At 32.4% G+C, this 15,583-nt stretch overlaps 3 protein-coding genes across 3 annotated transcripts; 1 reads left to right on the top strand and 2 right to left on the bottom strand.

The window, feature by feature from the left end:
• LOC104711208 (probable calcium-binding protein CML47) lies at window positions 6–665 on the bottom strand. Its single transcript, XM_010427889.2, has one exon. The coding sequence runs from the start codon at window positions 555–557 to the stop codon at window positions 6–8; it is 552 nt and encodes a 183-aa protein (XP_010426191.1). The 5' UTR covers window positions 558–665.
• On the top strand, window positions 6,977–9,494 carry LOC104711209. The gene is made up of 4 exons (XM_010427890.2): window positions 6,977–7,463; window positions 8,628–8,666; window positions 9,004–9,088; window positions 9,197–9,494. The coding sequence occupies exons 1-4, from the start codon at window positions 6,999–7,001 to the stop codon at window positions 9,277–9,279; spliced, it is 672 nt and encodes a 223-aa protein (XP_010426192.1). The 5' UTR covers window positions 6,977–6,998; the 3' UTR covers window positions 9,280–9,494.
• Window positions 13,618–15,577, bottom strand: LOC104711210 (cyclic dof factor 3-like). Its single transcript, XM_010427891.1, has 2 exons — window positions 15,393–15,577; window positions 13,618–15,062 (listed from the first exon to the last, which is right to left on the bottom strand). Exons 1-2 carry the CDS (start codon window positions 15,546–15,548, stop codon window positions 13,851–13,853), a joined length of 1,368 nt encoding a protein of 455 aa, XP_010426193.1. The 5' UTR covers window positions 15,549–15,577; the 3' UTR covers window positions 13,618–13,850.

Below are 15,583 nucleotides of genomic sequence, written 5' to 3' on the forward strand. Positions count from 1 at the left end.
CTACTTCACGAAAAGCTCTTCTCTATGAGCTTCACAAACTCATAAAAATCAATGTTCCCATCTCCATTCTCATCAAAAACCTTAATCATCTTCCTACACTCCATCTTTGTACACTCATTATATCCCAACAAACTCAACACATGTTTTAACTCATTTTCATCTATAAACCCATCTTGATTTTCATCAAATAACCTAAACGCCTCTTTCACTAACTCCTTACTCATCATCTCATTTTTCTCAAACAAGTACTCTTCTCCTTCTTCTATCAAACGTTCGTATAAAGCTTCCGAGTCGTCTATCATGGCTTTGACTTCTTCCACGGACGTCTTGTTTACTACTCGGTTCGGGACGAATGCTTTCTTTTTGATTGGGAGCTCGGTCTTCTGCTTATTGTTGCTTAGTGAGGCGAAGAGAATGTAGGCATTAGAGAAGAAGAGATGGAAACGATAGGGAAAATAAGAAGAGACGTCTTGAATAATCATCATGAGATTGAGAATGAACAAGAAGATGACAATGGTGAAGAGAGAGATTGGGCTAAGAAGAGACGAATCCTCCATATTAATCTAAATTTATGTGTGTGGAATACCATAAACAACTATCTGTAAATCTTTTTCTTTTTTTTTTGTCTTTGGGTTTCAAATTGTTGGATAATGAATGTGTTGAGTTGGTCCTATTTTATAAGCGGTGTTGCATTAATTCTTACTTAAGTACGAAGACCAAACACATATCTTACTCGCAAAGTCTGCGGAAAGAGTCTCTCTCCATGGAAATTGTTGAGAAACTTACCAAAATTCCTTAAGAAGAAAAAGAAAAATGCTACTTTAAAATTCACCGCAATTGATCAAAAGTGTTTTATTTATATTTTTAAACCAATTGAGAAAAACTAAGAAAATACCATCAAATCAAAGTTTGACTAAAATTATCATACTAACAAATTATTATGCTTGTAACTAATAGAACTAGTTTGTATTTTCCTTTCAAAATTATATTGTATGCATGTAATGCTTGTGATTCAAAATATTAGGAGTAAACTACACACAAAATTAATATTTATATCTGTCTCAAAATCAAATTGAAATTTTGGACTGAACCAAATGGAAAACATGGTAGATAAATCTTGTCGTATAAGAAAAAAACAAATGTTTATATATATATATTTTGGTCATTAAATAATAAAATGTAATCAACTTCTCATCATACCCCAAACAACAAAAAACAATAGAGTGAGAGCATCTTTCATTATCTTGGATTCCAATTCATGGAAATTTCCATGCAATTTCCTTGTAACGTTTTCCTTTAAATTTATTTATTATCAGGTTGCTTTCACCGACCCCAAGTGCCCTTTTGGCTTTTTGATATGTGGAATATTGAGACTCTTCGGGGTAGTTTAGTTTCAAACCCATTGATCAGGTTTTAGTTTAGGAAACAATTATTTTATTTTATTTTGTCAACAAAAGATCAGTTCAAATGAGCCAGTTGGATGGGAAATTATTTACAAATAAAACATGGTGCGAAGAGGTATGCGTTTAGCATGCCAAAGAATATGCACTTACGTTAACAGTTCTATAAACTAAAGATAAGAAAAAGATGAAAATTCCTCCCTATCAATTTTAAAGTCGTCAAGATACGCCGAGAAAACTGGACAGTCCGAAAGAAAAGACACCATCTTCGTTTAAAGAGATTTGAAGAGCTATATTTATGTAAAGTTCACGTTGTAGTTTTCGTTTGTTATGGAAGTGTTCATAAAACCATCTAGTGTATTAACTTTTAAGAGAGAATCTAAAAAATATTCATTTTCATACCAAATGCCATTTTTAAAAATCTTTATCAAAAATGCTTGTAAAATTTTGAGATATACTCAAATAAGTATAAATTATGTAATTTATAAAAACATATACTAACTACTTTTATAAGTGTATAAAATCTTATAAATATATATATTTTATAAATACTTTATAAGTAAATATTTTATAAAAACCTTTTAAAATAACTTGTAAAACCTTATAAAAACCTTACAAAACTTGGATCAAGTCTCCAAGTAAAATTATCATCAAGAATTCTAAACCTTATAAACTATATAAACTTTTCATATTTAATGAGATGTATTTTTGAAAATGGATAGCTAAAATGGACATAATAAAAAGAACATTTTTCAAAATTTCTCGTAAAAATGTTTGAGAGAGCTAAACTCGTTTGTCTAGCTAAAATTAAATTAAATTAAATTAAATTAATTCTCTTTAATTTTATTTCATTTAAATTTATTATTTTCAAATAAATTCTATTTTAAAATTCTCTTTAAAATGTTTGAGAGAGCTAAACTCGTTTGTCTAGCTAGAATTTATTAATTAAATTTAGTAATTCATTCTAATTTTAGTTAGACTCGTTATTATTTTATTATTTTATTATTTTAGTAATTAAAATTTATTATAAAATTAGATTGTTTATAGAATTTAAAATACAAATAGAATTTAAAATTAGATTGTCATAAATATATATATTTAGATTGTTAGTCTTTTTATCAAAATATAAATAGAAGGCTAACATATGAATTAAACATAAATAAATTTGAAAATAATTAAATCTACGTCTACCCATCTGAAACATAGATAGAGCTTTCATTTGCGATAGGATTTAGTAAATTTATATATATAAAGTTAACTTTTCTCTCTTCTCCTTCCTCCACATCAGCATCCACATAAATAATATTATTTTTTTAATATAAAAATACTATTTTAAATATTTATATATTATTTATAATTAATAATTAAAAAAATTAAGTGAAATTAATTAAATTTAAAATAGTAAAACAAGAAAATAAATTTGTTTTAGTAAATAATAAAATAATAACTAAATAAAATGAATTAAGTAAAATAAATGAAAATTTTAAAAAAGTAAAAATAATACTATGAATTTGTTTTAGTAATAATGTTATTATTCAAATTTTAACCAAAAAAACTCATATCCCAAAATTTAGAATGGTTAATAATTAGTTTTAAAATGGAAGTAAGATTTTAATGCATGGTGTACTAAGAAACATATACTACGGGGGGTGTATTGAAACAATGATTTTGGAGGATTTGATGGGATTTAGTAAATTTGGAATTTCTGTAGATTTTAGGGAAGTTGATATGATTTATAGGAAAATTCTTTCAAATCCCACCTAAAACCATGAGATTTGGATTTCTGTATTTTTAACTAAACAAATCCTCTCAAATCCTCCAGAATCCCTAAAACTTATTAAAATCCAAATCCACAAACTGTTTTGAATAACAGTGGATTTTAAAGTAGATTTTTAAATCATCAGTTCAATAACAGTAGATTTCAGGAGAGTTTTTAAAATCCATGATTGAATAACATAGGATTTGTAACTTTTACACAAATCACTTAAAATATCAAGTTGAATACACCCCCCTACAAAGATTTATTATTAAATTTCACTTAAAAAAATAAAAGATTAACTACTTAACTCAACTTAAAAGTTTTGATCTAAAACGAAGACATTGTAAGGGTCACACTTTTTTTTGGGAAAACTATGAAAAGAGTTTTGAAAATAATCCATCTAAAAAAACAAAATCAGTGGTCACAAAATATAGAAAAATGATATGTAAGCCGTTATAAAAAAGTGACATGTGATTTGTGTGACATATTTCAGAAAATAATATAAAATATAAAATAAGCTTGAGATTTTATCAATTTTATCAAATGCTTTTAACCAAAAACATTGACAGAAACAACATATTTAAAGTATACTATATTTTTTTGAGAAGACGAAGCTGAGGTTGTATCATAAAATTAATATATGAAAATAACATATGAGTTTTTAGAAAAATATGTAACTTGGATTAGTGAACGGACATTCATTATTGGATTTAACCGTTTCACCATCTAAGCATTCTTGACTTGGTTGGAAATTCTATTATGGCAGGTGATGCACTTAGACAACCCGTTGTAGCGTCATAAGACTAAAAATATTTCTAAAACTTTGTATATTTGTATTTAATTTAAGATATCGATATGTTTAAATGATCTGTATAATTAGGCCAATGATCGACATTTGACGTTAGAACTTTTAAAAATATGTTTTCATGAGATATAAATATGAAATGAGCTCTTCTTATGATAAAAGGTCAGGAGACTGTCGACAATGTTGTTTACTCTTCCATTGAGATTCTTAAAACATTTTTTGTTACCATGTAATATATTGTTGATTTGCCAGGAAAAATTATTGTAACACTAGAAAATATATGTTATATATATATATATATATATATATATATTAATCTCCATTTGTGATATTTTAGATGTTCGTACTCAAGGTCATAGATTCTCTTGGACGGGAGAGAGACATACATATACGATTCACTGTTGTCTTGATCGTGCGATGATTAATTCTTCTGGTCGAGCACACTTCCCAAATGCAGAACTTGAATTCCTAGACTATACTGGCTCAGATCATAAACCCATAGTTCTCCATCTCAATGAAAGACGGCCTCAACGTCGAAGAATTTTCCAGTTTGATAAAAGACTTTGTGATCTACCTTCTTTCAACACGGTTGTAAGACAAGGTTGGTCAATGGAGAATGATAATCTGGATATTCCTATAAACCAAAGAATATCAAACTGCAAACAAGCAATGGCTAAACTAAAACATCAATCCTGTCTAAACGCTGAGAGAAGAATTAAAAGCTTACAACAGAAATTAAACTTGGCGATGGAGAGTCCTGATAGACGAATGAGACAACAAATACCTCTACTTCAGGATCTTTTAACAAAAGCTTATAGTGACGAGGAGAAACATTGGCAACAGAACGTTACATAGGGCAATTGAGATTCAGAAGCTTATAGTGACGAGGAGAAACATTGGCAACAGAACGTTACATAGGGCAATTGAGATTCAGAAGCTTATAGTGACGAGGAGAAACATTGGCAACAGAACGTTACATAGGGCAATTGCCAATCCTATGGATGGTCCTCTTTACTACATGGACTGAATTTGATTAAAAAAGGCACTCGATTTTTGGTTGGAGATGGTAAAACTATTCGATTGGGTAAAGACAATGTCTTGGAGGGCACACCGCCTCGAGAAGTAGGAACGATCGATTCAAATTGTAATATGACTCTGGACGTGTTGATAAAAACAACCGAGAACTTTCGTGAGTGGGACACAGAACAGATAAATAACATCGTAAAGCCGACTGATATTGAAGCTATCAAACAGGTGTACATATCTCAAGTTGAAGTAGAGGACAAGTTAATTTGGAACTACACAATTTCTGGTGATTATACAGTTAAATCAGGTTATTGGTTCCTTACTCATAATCCGTTTGATCTCATTCCAGCACCAAATATACCTCATGGCTCGATAGAACTAAAGAACAGGATTTGGAAACTAAAAATATTACCTAAAATTAGACATTTCTTATGGAGAGTTCTTTCTAGAGCTTTACCAACAACTACCCGTCTCCGTACTAGAGGTATGAATATCTCTGCTATTTGCTCAAGATGCAACCGTGAGGATGAAACAATCTTCCACGCCTTGTTTACATGTCCTTTTGCACGAATGGTTTGGAGCATGTCAGGCATTTCGACACAACACACCAGCAAGATGTTTACAGACGTTGAAGTTTCTATTCAAACGATACTAGATATACAGACACAGCACAACAACTCTTATGATTCTTTATTGCCTTTCTGGATCTTGTGGCGGATATGGAAAGCTAGGAACTCCTTAGTTTTTGAAGGTTTTCGTGAAGGTCCTACAGTCACGATATTGAAAGCTCAATCTGAAACAAAAGAGTGGATTAATAAACCTCTACTTTCTGGAAACAATATTCGAACAAACCCATTACCACACACACTTTCCTGGTCGCTACCTAGTTTCCCTATGCTGAAATGTAATTTTGATGCGGCTTATGATAGTTCTACTCATGGTACAACAGGAGGATGGATAATTAGATATCATCAAGGGACTCCCTTGTTTGGGGAGCATCAAAACTACCATCTTCAGGTTCACCTTTAGAAGCAGAAGCAAAAGCTCTACTACTAGCCCTCAAACATGCTTGGATTAAAGGATATACTATGATAATCTTTGAAGGAGACTGTGAGACACTTTCTAAGCTGGTCAATGGACAAGAAGTGAATGCTGCTCTATCAAACTTATTGAGAGATATTCAATTTTGGAGATCAAAATTTCTTTACTGTGATTGTACCTTTATAAGAAGATCATGTAATTCAGCTGCACATTCTATAGCTAAATTTGGATGTCAAACTGTTGATTATTATGTGGAATCTGTCATAAAGCCTCCTTGGCTTATACAACAACTTTATAATGACTCAGTTTAAATTAATATAATTTCTTTTGCATAAAATATATATATATATATATATAAATAAAATAAGTATGGCGTTTATATAGATTTATTTTTGAATTTTCAAATAATTATATTTATATTCAATGATTCTTATTGATAAAAAATTTAAACTAAAATCCCGCACAAAGAGATATAACAAGGAAACATTATCTTCTACAGTATGTTGTATATCACTTAGTAAAATAAGTTTAGTGTTTATATAGATTTATACTCAAAAATTTCAATGATTATATTTGAGTATTAATTTATATTGATAGAAAATATTTAACCGCACATGCGCGGGTTCAAATTCTAGGTAAATTATAAACTAATCTTATAATTAGTTTTATTAACCTACAAAAGAACTAAAAACAAAGTTGTAGATTGCTAAAACATTGTGCAGTACCAAAATAGTTAAAACAAGAACATTTCAACTTAATTTACAAAAAGGAAAAAAAAAAAGCATGATGCTTGATTTATAAAAATATCCTAATCAGAAGAATATTGACAAAGTTTGTACCTTTTAATTTCATGTATACTGTACTTGTTATCTTTGTAGATAAATATCTTCAATACACGTAGGAGCCCATAAGTATAAATAGATTTTGTACTCTTATTATTTATGGGCCTAAAGAGATAAAAGAGAGAATGGATTGGCCAACGACGACACTTATCTCCCGAAGACTCTGTAATCTTTTGGTTTTCTTCGTCAAACTAAACCACAAAGACCTCTCTACCTACTCGGATCACTCGGCCATGAGATCCGACCCGACCAGACGCAGAAACAGAGCCTTATCATCTTCTTCTTCCCCATCGAAGACCCGACCCGGGTCCGGTGAAGTCCGCGGTGGAAAGGTGAAAACTTCGGCCACTTTAATCGACCGGGAGGAGATGGGTCTTTTTCCCGGGTCGGGTTACGATGACCCGAATCCAGAACCAAGGAGCTTTCCTTACAGTGTGAAGCAGCAATGCTGGGAGAAAGCAGAGAAGATTAAAGGGAGAGATCCTGAGCGTTGGAGGAGAGATCATTTAGGGAATATTGTGTTTAGGAAACTCGTTGGTTGTCCTGGTTGCTTGTGCCATGATTATGATCACATTGTTCCTTACTCCAAGGTTTGTCCTTTACAACTCTCACTTCATGATTCATTGATACTCTTTGTTTTCTGGCCTATGGATTCTGGTTGTTTGAGTTTATGATTGAGCTCAAAAAGCTTCAAACTTTGTGAAATATTTGAGGAAAGTTTTGCTTTTGGGTGATGTCAATATAGTTTATATAATATGTGATTGATCATTGTGAGGTTGAGCTAATTACTTATTCCAAGGTTTCACATCATGAGACTTTGTTTTGCCTATGAATTCTTGTTATTAAGGGTTTAGGATTGAGTTGAAAATGAGTAATTTGGGCTCTTTCATTGTGAAATATATAGGGGATTTTTGGTGTCCTAGGCCATTTTAATATAGTTTCTGAAAGGCTTTTGATCACTGTGAAATAAATCTTTCGAATTTGTGATATTTATTATTTATATTCTTGATTTGGGGTCTGAGGGAGTGAGGGATACGGGAATGAGTTCTTCTCTTCTGCTCTCATGTTGATGCCGAACAAAGTCTGAAGTTATAATGCTGGAAGATGTAACTTGATGACTTAACAGTTTTTATATATTGCTGGTTTGGATTTAAGAATTTAGTGCACCAATTAAGTTGAAGAATGAGCGTGAAAAGGGTATTATGTTCTGCAGCATGGTCTAATAGGAACTATTGTTTGTTTTCTGAAGTTTTTTCCGTTGGCATTTTATAGGACATGTATCCTTAAGAACACTCATTTGGTGAATCAACACGAATTCTTGTATCTGAAAGTTTTCAGTATTCACTTCGAGATTGTTGGTACTTGGTAGGGACGTAGGGTTTCACATTTATCGTTTGAATCTACAGTTAGAACTTACAAGATTTCATCTTCAGAATCAGGACTGTGTCAGTGCTACAATTAATACTGATAAGCTATAAACAACAATAGTAGAGTTTATGAAACTTCTCGGAAGGGAAAAAATAGTGTCTAAAATATTTGATTGTCATGTTTCCTGCTTTCAGTCTGATTGATCTGATTATGACCCTAATTTTCCAAACTGAGATTTATTTGAATTGATGATGAATCTATCTTCTTTGTTCTCGCTCAAACGCATAATGTAACTGGAAGATATCGTCATCTACATGTAACATTAGTCATTTAGTGCTCATGCTTCTTCTAAAGTATCTGATTGAATTCATTTTCCAATTTTTTAGGGCGGTAAGAGCACTCTGGAAAACTGCCAGGTTCTGCAGGTACGCTGTGGAAATTTAAACTAAACTTATATATACCTCTTAAGGTTTTAGATGTCTACTACATATCTGTGTTTTAAATCAAACCTATAGTCACTATTGTCTTGTATTCTGAGTTTCTGACTTATGACTGGTATTTTGCTTAGTGGAGGTAACTCTTAGACAACCTATCTTCCACAAAACAGTCTCTTGCAAATTCTCTTTCGGTTTACTTATTAACCTCAATCCCAAACTACAAACTAAACATACACTTTTAGGCTTCTTAGCTTCTTTCTGTTCCTTGGAATCAAATAGGGAAAAGCTCTTGGGTCGCTAAGTTTGTTTTGTTTCTACGTTTTAGGCAAAGGTAAATCGATCAAAGGGAAATAAAACCGATATTTCTCGAGCCGAGCTTATCCAGAGGAGTTCTTATTGCCGAGTTGCTGGTAAGTCTGCTGTATCTTTCAATTCCATACGCTTGTCAGTTGTCACTCTATAAATTAAACTATAACTGAGTAAGACCCTAAACTGTTATTTGCAAAAAAAATTTGTAGGCAGGGATATGGATCTCATTGAGCTAACAGCTTACGGGAATGTACAGCGCGCACCTGAGTCTAGTGGATGCAGGATTCAGTGATCTATTATTGATGGAAAACGAAGATGATAAAGTGTCTCAATATATAATTGACTCGGACAAGATTCTGCAGATTTTGTCAGTTCTGATCTGAGTTACTTTGTGTACTCCTGTTATCTCTCAAATATTGTGTACATTAATGTAACATTTAGTTCATTTAGTGCTTTCTATTTTAGCTTTATCTATTGTATTTTTTCACATAATAATGCCTTCTACTACTTCTAATTTTGTTATTCTTTGTAGGTTATATTATATTGCAACATCCATGATCAAATATTCAAATGGAAATGTTAAAAGTAATCTTTTTATCTTCTAGAATCTCACTTTTTCTTCCTTTCTTTTCATTAATTTACAATATAAATTCTAATTTCTTTTTCCAACTTGTGTTTTTTTTCTTTCACGTTCGGATTATAGTGTATATTGTTCCTTCTTCCGATTTGGTAAAATAAAAAATCTGAGCAAGAGCAACAAACAGATAAATTAAAATAAATTCATAGACGAACAAGTACATTTACATGTCACTTTTTTTACCTGAAACATTAAAAAAGAAAATAAAAAAGAAAAAGACAAAAATCAAAAAAGACATTTCTTTTTCTTGTCCTTTTTAATTTGCTTATCCTTTAGGGAGGCGTGTCAGGTCCTTTGCTCAGAGAATCTAAAGTTGATTACACGTGTCAAGATCATAGAAGATGCCTTCCTTTGTGGGAAAGTCCTTTTTTATTTATTTTTTCTTGTGTTGGAAAATCTACTCACAAAAGTTTTCTTGCCACTCATTGTCTCTTGCTCGACTTTTCATGTTTCCCTTTTTATGCGTTGTTGTTAAATTACAATAATAAAAATAAATAAATTACATTTCTAACTAATTGTGAATTTTGTGTAGGGATATATATCATGGAAAACAACAAGTACTTTTGATCGGAAAATTATTATTGGATAGTATCATCTAATATGTGTATATAAACATATGATTATGTTCATAGATATTTGTGGTTTGTGTTGTCTTGAATGGGCATACGATATTTTGTTGTTTTGTTTGCAATCATTTTTTTTTTTTGGATGGACTCAAAAGTATGTTTCGAATTAAAAGCATAGCTAATGGATAATTTGATTTTGTGGTGAGAGCAGTATTCGTTTTGGTATACCACAAACTTTTATGGTACAAACCTTCTGGCAAGAGTAACTTTTCACATTTTGTCTGATGGACCAGCGTGTCAATTAAATGTTTAACAAACAAATATTACCAAATTAAGTTCGACCGCAAATTAACCAAAAATTTATAAGATCCGTATATATTTGACGAAAAACTGAATGTAATTTCTTACAGATAATTCAGCTGTAAATTTTAATTTACAAAGAAAAGTAAAAAGAAAAAGGACGTAGATAATTAAAATTTACAAACTATCGTGGCTTTCTTTGAAGTGGATTCATTAAGAGATGAGGTTTTAAAAAAAAAGTTTTAGTGGAGGGTTGACTCCAACTCCAAATTGTTGAAGTGGTTTACTTTGATCATTATCAAAAGTCAAAACTATATTATTCTCCCAATGAAATCATCCTATATACTAGTGTGTGTAAAACCTTATTGGTTGATCTCAATATTTTCTTGAATTTTTTTCTATCAGTGCATTTTNCCCCCCCCCCCCCTCTCTCTATCTCAGTCTCTCCTCAAAAAAAAATCATTATGATGAGGGGGAAAAATCATATTCTGTAAGAAGTGTTTATCTTCTTCTTATATATTTATGTCCTATCGAATTTGGTTAACGGTAATGATACAGTCATACAAGATGATGATGGCTGTTCACATTACAAATCTAATGTACAAATCCAATAAAAAATGCCTTTAGTTTATAACTATTTACATATATGCTTAATTGTAAAGAAAGCAAGAGGCATCATATCTTCATTTTCTTTTCAAAATTTATCATATCATAGTAACTAAGAGTTTATTATGAGATAAGCTTTTTTTTCCAGAGGTATTGTTCAGTTGGGACTTTCTGTCCGTGCTTATGGATTTAAGCATTTATTTGGCTATAGAATGACATATTTATCCTTCTTTTAATTGATGAAAAATTGAGACAATTTTTTTCCTCTCGACGGAAGAGATGAGACGAAGAAAAACAATGTTGTAAATGAGATGATGATGAGATCCAGTGATGAAGATGGTTGCGCGGTGGTGAGAAATACAAGATTAATAACGATCAAATTTCGAGTCTCCACTTATGAACGGTGCCAACGACGATGGTGAGCTCCGTCCTAATGAACAGCGGCAACCTTCAGTGATGAACTCCGCCTTTATGAACGGCGGCAACAACGATGCTGAGCTCCGTCTTAATCAACGGCGGCAACGACAAACGGTGAGCTTCGCCTTAATGAACGGCGAGATGGTCGCTTGTCAATAAAGGCTTTCATAGCTTCGTATGGACCGATTGCCGACAGTTCCTTTCACGATTCTCCAAAATTTGTCAATTTACAAATATGTAATTTCCAAGTTTAGCTTAGATCTGAAATTTGTTTGATTCGACTAAGTTTATTATAGGAACCCTTGGATTCACTAAACATTATCTCCTTAGGGTTTAGTTATTTTAATTCAAACGAAATTAATTAAAATCATTGAGTTTATCGGAGCATGGCAATGGTGGTGCCGGAGACGTTTCCTGGTTTTGGTCGGAAGAGAAGAAAGCAAAGAGGAGGCAGAGAGAAGGATAGTTTTGTCTTTGTATGTTAAAAAAAAGCCTAAAAATGAAAGCATGGAAAGAAATGCCTATTTTGAAAGATTTGGCTGCACAAAGGTCCATATGGACAAACACCCCAACTAAGAGTTTATTATGAGATAAGCCAAACAAAGTAGTTGAGTAAGGGCCAAACTAGTAAAATAGCGTTTACACTTATATATTTAGATGATTAGAAATATAAAGGCGAAAGCAGTTAAGAAGATTTAACTAGGCCTAATTTTAGTTAGTTGTTTCCTTTTACTTGAAATACTTCCATTTTATTTTATTGTTATGAGAAAACAACAGAAAACAGAAAGGACTTCCTAATTTTTTTGTTATATTGGTGTAAACATATTAACGACGTAGTTGTCTCATATTTGGAACCATTTGAGAAACGGAAGTAGATATTTTGTATCAGTCTTCTCTTAATTTTCCAAACCCTCTAACTTTTGGTAGGCCAATATCTTAGTGTCTTCAATCAATGATAATAGTGCGTTTGCGGTTGAAACGCGTTTGGCATGAGTCAATGTTTAATTTGGTGTCAAACTTATTTCTTCAACTTTTTGAAAAGGCCTTTGTGTGATGGAAAAGAAACACAAGAAGAAAAATCTCACTCAATTCATAATATACTTTACATATTGTATAATAAAAAAAAGCAATTAATGTTAATGCAAGGTAGGGGGAAAAACATGAAAAAGGAACAAAATAGCTTTGCCACAAAATGAAAAAAGGCAGAAAAGAACAGTATTATAAAAAAAAGGAAAAAAGCAACTTGACATACTTTTTAATGTAATTGTGTGCAATGGTGTAAAATAGAAAGAAAGAAATAAAATAAATAAAATGTGTGGCTAATAACTGTTTAGGCACTCTAAAATATCTAAGTTGCTTTCGAAGACACAGACCAAAATAATAAAATATAAACTGGAAAAAAACATATAGTGGCCAATCTTTTTCGGCATCAATATAAAAAAAAAAGCATACAAATAAGAAGAACTTTTTCAACACATTAAATTCTGATTGTCTGTACGTGGAATGGGACCAACCAAGTTTCTTCATAATACTGTAATTTTTCATCTAAAAATCTGAAGGGATTTATATATATCTTTGTAGAAAAAATTTAGAAATCAAACTTTTTAACCTTAATGGATTTCTTTATCTTTAAAAAAAACCTTAATAATTTTGATTAAATTTTGTTTTGCATAAAATGAACAGAATAAAATGATCATAAATTTTAATAGTACAATATCAATTAAATATAATACAAAATTATTTCTTAGTTGATTAAGAGATAAGTTATTAGATTCGATATTTATAAATTATACTTAAGAGATTTTAAAATGTATCTCTATTAAAAACCAAAGCAAATTAAGAACTTTTCTTAGTTTTATATACTATTGAGATTTGAGAATGTGCCATAAAAATAATTACAAGATAAACAGAAACTATAACACAAAGAATCAATACTAATGACAGAAGAGATAATTATTAACGTTTTTTTGAGATCAGTCATTAGAGCATTATTTATTTTACCATCAACTATTTTATTTTTTTGGAGTATTGATTGAAGGACTTCACAAGACAAAGAAGTTGTAAAGAAGAGTCAGAAGAGTGTCGGTTGAAATGCCAACGCAACAACGGCCAACACCAACTTTTTTGCCATTACTGTTATCTTTTTCTTACACATTTGACAAATGAAAGATGGAAAGCAAATAAATAGTGTACATTGTTGTACAAAAAACATCTGAAGGAACAATAAGGTTACGAGGAAGAAGTAAAGAGTTTGATTCTCAAAAACTCATCACTCTCCAATATCTATACATTACAATCAATCATACATACATACATACATACATACATGTGTAAACCCTAGTTCCGTTCATGGAAATTGTGTGATCTTGATAAAGCAGCAGGGTTAGCAGAACGAACAGGGGAGTTCTCGGCTTTGTTGTCGTTGTTTTTATTCATCTTCGCCTTATGATCAAACCCTTCGAACATACCACCGCCTTTGCTCATCCTCTCGTTCTTGATTCCCAATGTTGTCCATATCGAGCTCTTTGCTGCTTCGTTAGGATCGTCTATTCTCAACGTTTTTGGGACCAGAACGCACCCGTTCCTCTGTTTTCGCTCTGTTTCGTTGTCCATTCTTGCGGATTCTTCATCTCTCGGATGCTTTCCGAGAGCAGGGGAGTTTGTGTTTGAACCTTTTTGGCTCATAGGGGATGAGGTTTGATGCGGTGAAAGCATTGGGATTGTCCAGTAAGGGTAAAACGGCATTGGATACCCTGGAGGCGGGTAAAAACCTGGTGGAGGCATCGCTGGGTTCCACGTGTAAGGCCATGGAACACCTGGGATGCAAGCATAACCATTCATGCTATTATTGTTGTTGTTATTCATTTGTGGCTCAACAACTCTGCAGCTTTGTGCTCTTGATTCATCCACTGAGTGATGATTGTTAGAGGTGGTCACAGAGGAGCCACTCGAGCAATCATCTCCATTCTCTACCCGACGAGCCACGAGCCGCTGATCCGGTACACCATGAAACCCGTTTGAGACCTTTTGGTTTCCTTGTAGCTTCATCACAGGTGTCATAGGAGCAGCATGCTGTTGACGAGCATCTAAACCAAAACTCAACACCCTTGTATTTGCCTGCAAGCCCGGATCGAGCCTCGCAGCTTCAAGAGCCTCGGTGATAGTGATGTGACGGTAATGAGACGATGAGGAGCTTTTGTTCTTACGCCGACCTGCACCTACGGGAACGTTTCTCATAGTTCCTCCAGCTGTCCAATATCTCTGACAGGCCTTGCAGAAGTGACGAGGCTGGTTGATGTTGTAGTTGTTGTAATAACAGAACTTGGTCTCCATGCTTTTGCATCTCGGACAGGGGAGAATCTTGGTAGGTTTCTTCAGGGTTTTACCGTCAGCTGTGGTCTGCTCATCAGGCGAGTCGTTGCTCTCTATCTGATCCGTTGAAGTCTCCTCCTCTTTGTCCCCTGTTTCGGGTTTGGATTCATTCGAACTGTTTAGACTTTTGTTGTTACAGTTCTTGTTCTTCTTATTATCTGATAACTCTGGAGTTACCTAAGATGCAATAAAACACTAAATTAAGAACTAAACACAATCTTAATCAAACAATTATATCTTCATCAGAACCAAGAAACTCTTAAGAATTAAATGAACTAGTGATGTCTTAAAGACAAAACAAGATAAGAACTTTGCTTTTAATAAGATTCGTAGATCCGAAGATCATCATTTAAAAACACAACAGAAAAGAGATGTTAGTTGTCCGTGATTAATGTTTCAGTTACGAATTCAATCACTAGTTAAGTAAGTTACTACTACAACAAAAACTAATTAAATCGCATTTATTTTTTTTAGGTCAACAAAATTCCAAATTTCTCAATCAAATACCTTATTATATTCTGATTTATCATCTCCACCATCACCGCCGCTCCAATCATCTTCTTCCTCCTCCTCATCTACAGTCACCGGCAACTGAACAACCGCCGGAAAAGGGATTTTTGTACCAAAGAGCTTAATAGCTGGATCTCTACTCTCCATCATCATTTTTTTTATTTTTTTCCTCAACAAAAAAAAAAAAA

Source organism: Camelina sativa, chromosome 9, assembly GCF_000633955.1.
Source record: "Camelina sativa cultivar DH55 chromosome 9, Cs, whole genome shotgun sequence".
NCBI lineage: Eukaryota > Viridiplantae > Streptophyta > Magnoliopsida > Brassicales > Brassicaceae > Camelina > Camelina sativa.

What these genes read in the sequence shown, in the direction of transcription:
- LOC104711208 (XM_010427889.2), bottom strand. Translation starts at nt 557, where the DNA reads ATGGAGGATTCGTCTCTTCTTAGCCCAATCTCTCTCTTCACCATTGTC.
- LOC104711209 (XM_010427890.2), top strand. Translation starts at nt 6,999, where the DNA reads ATGGATTGGCCAACGACGACACTTATCTCCCGAAGACTCTGTAATCTT. An exon ending in ACATTGTTCCTTACTCCAAG is followed by an intron (nt 7,464 to 8,627) that starts GTTTGTCCTTTA and finishes CCAATTTTTTAG; the next exon opens with GGCGGTAAGAGCACTCTGGA. An exon ending in TTCTTATTGCCGAGTTGCTG is followed by an intron (nt 9,089 to 9,196) that starts GTAAGTCTGCTG and finishes AAAAATTTGTAG; the next exon opens with GCAGGGATATGGATCTCATT.
- LOC104711210 (XM_010427891.1), bottom strand. Translation starts at nt 15,548, where the DNA reads ATGATGATGGAGAGTAGAGATCCAGCTATTAAGCTCTTTGGTACAAAA. An exon ending in ATAAATCAGAATATAATAAG is followed by an intron (nt 15,063 to 15,392) that starts GTATTTGATTGA and finishes ATTGCATCTTAG; the next exon opens with GTAACTCCAGAGTTATCAGA.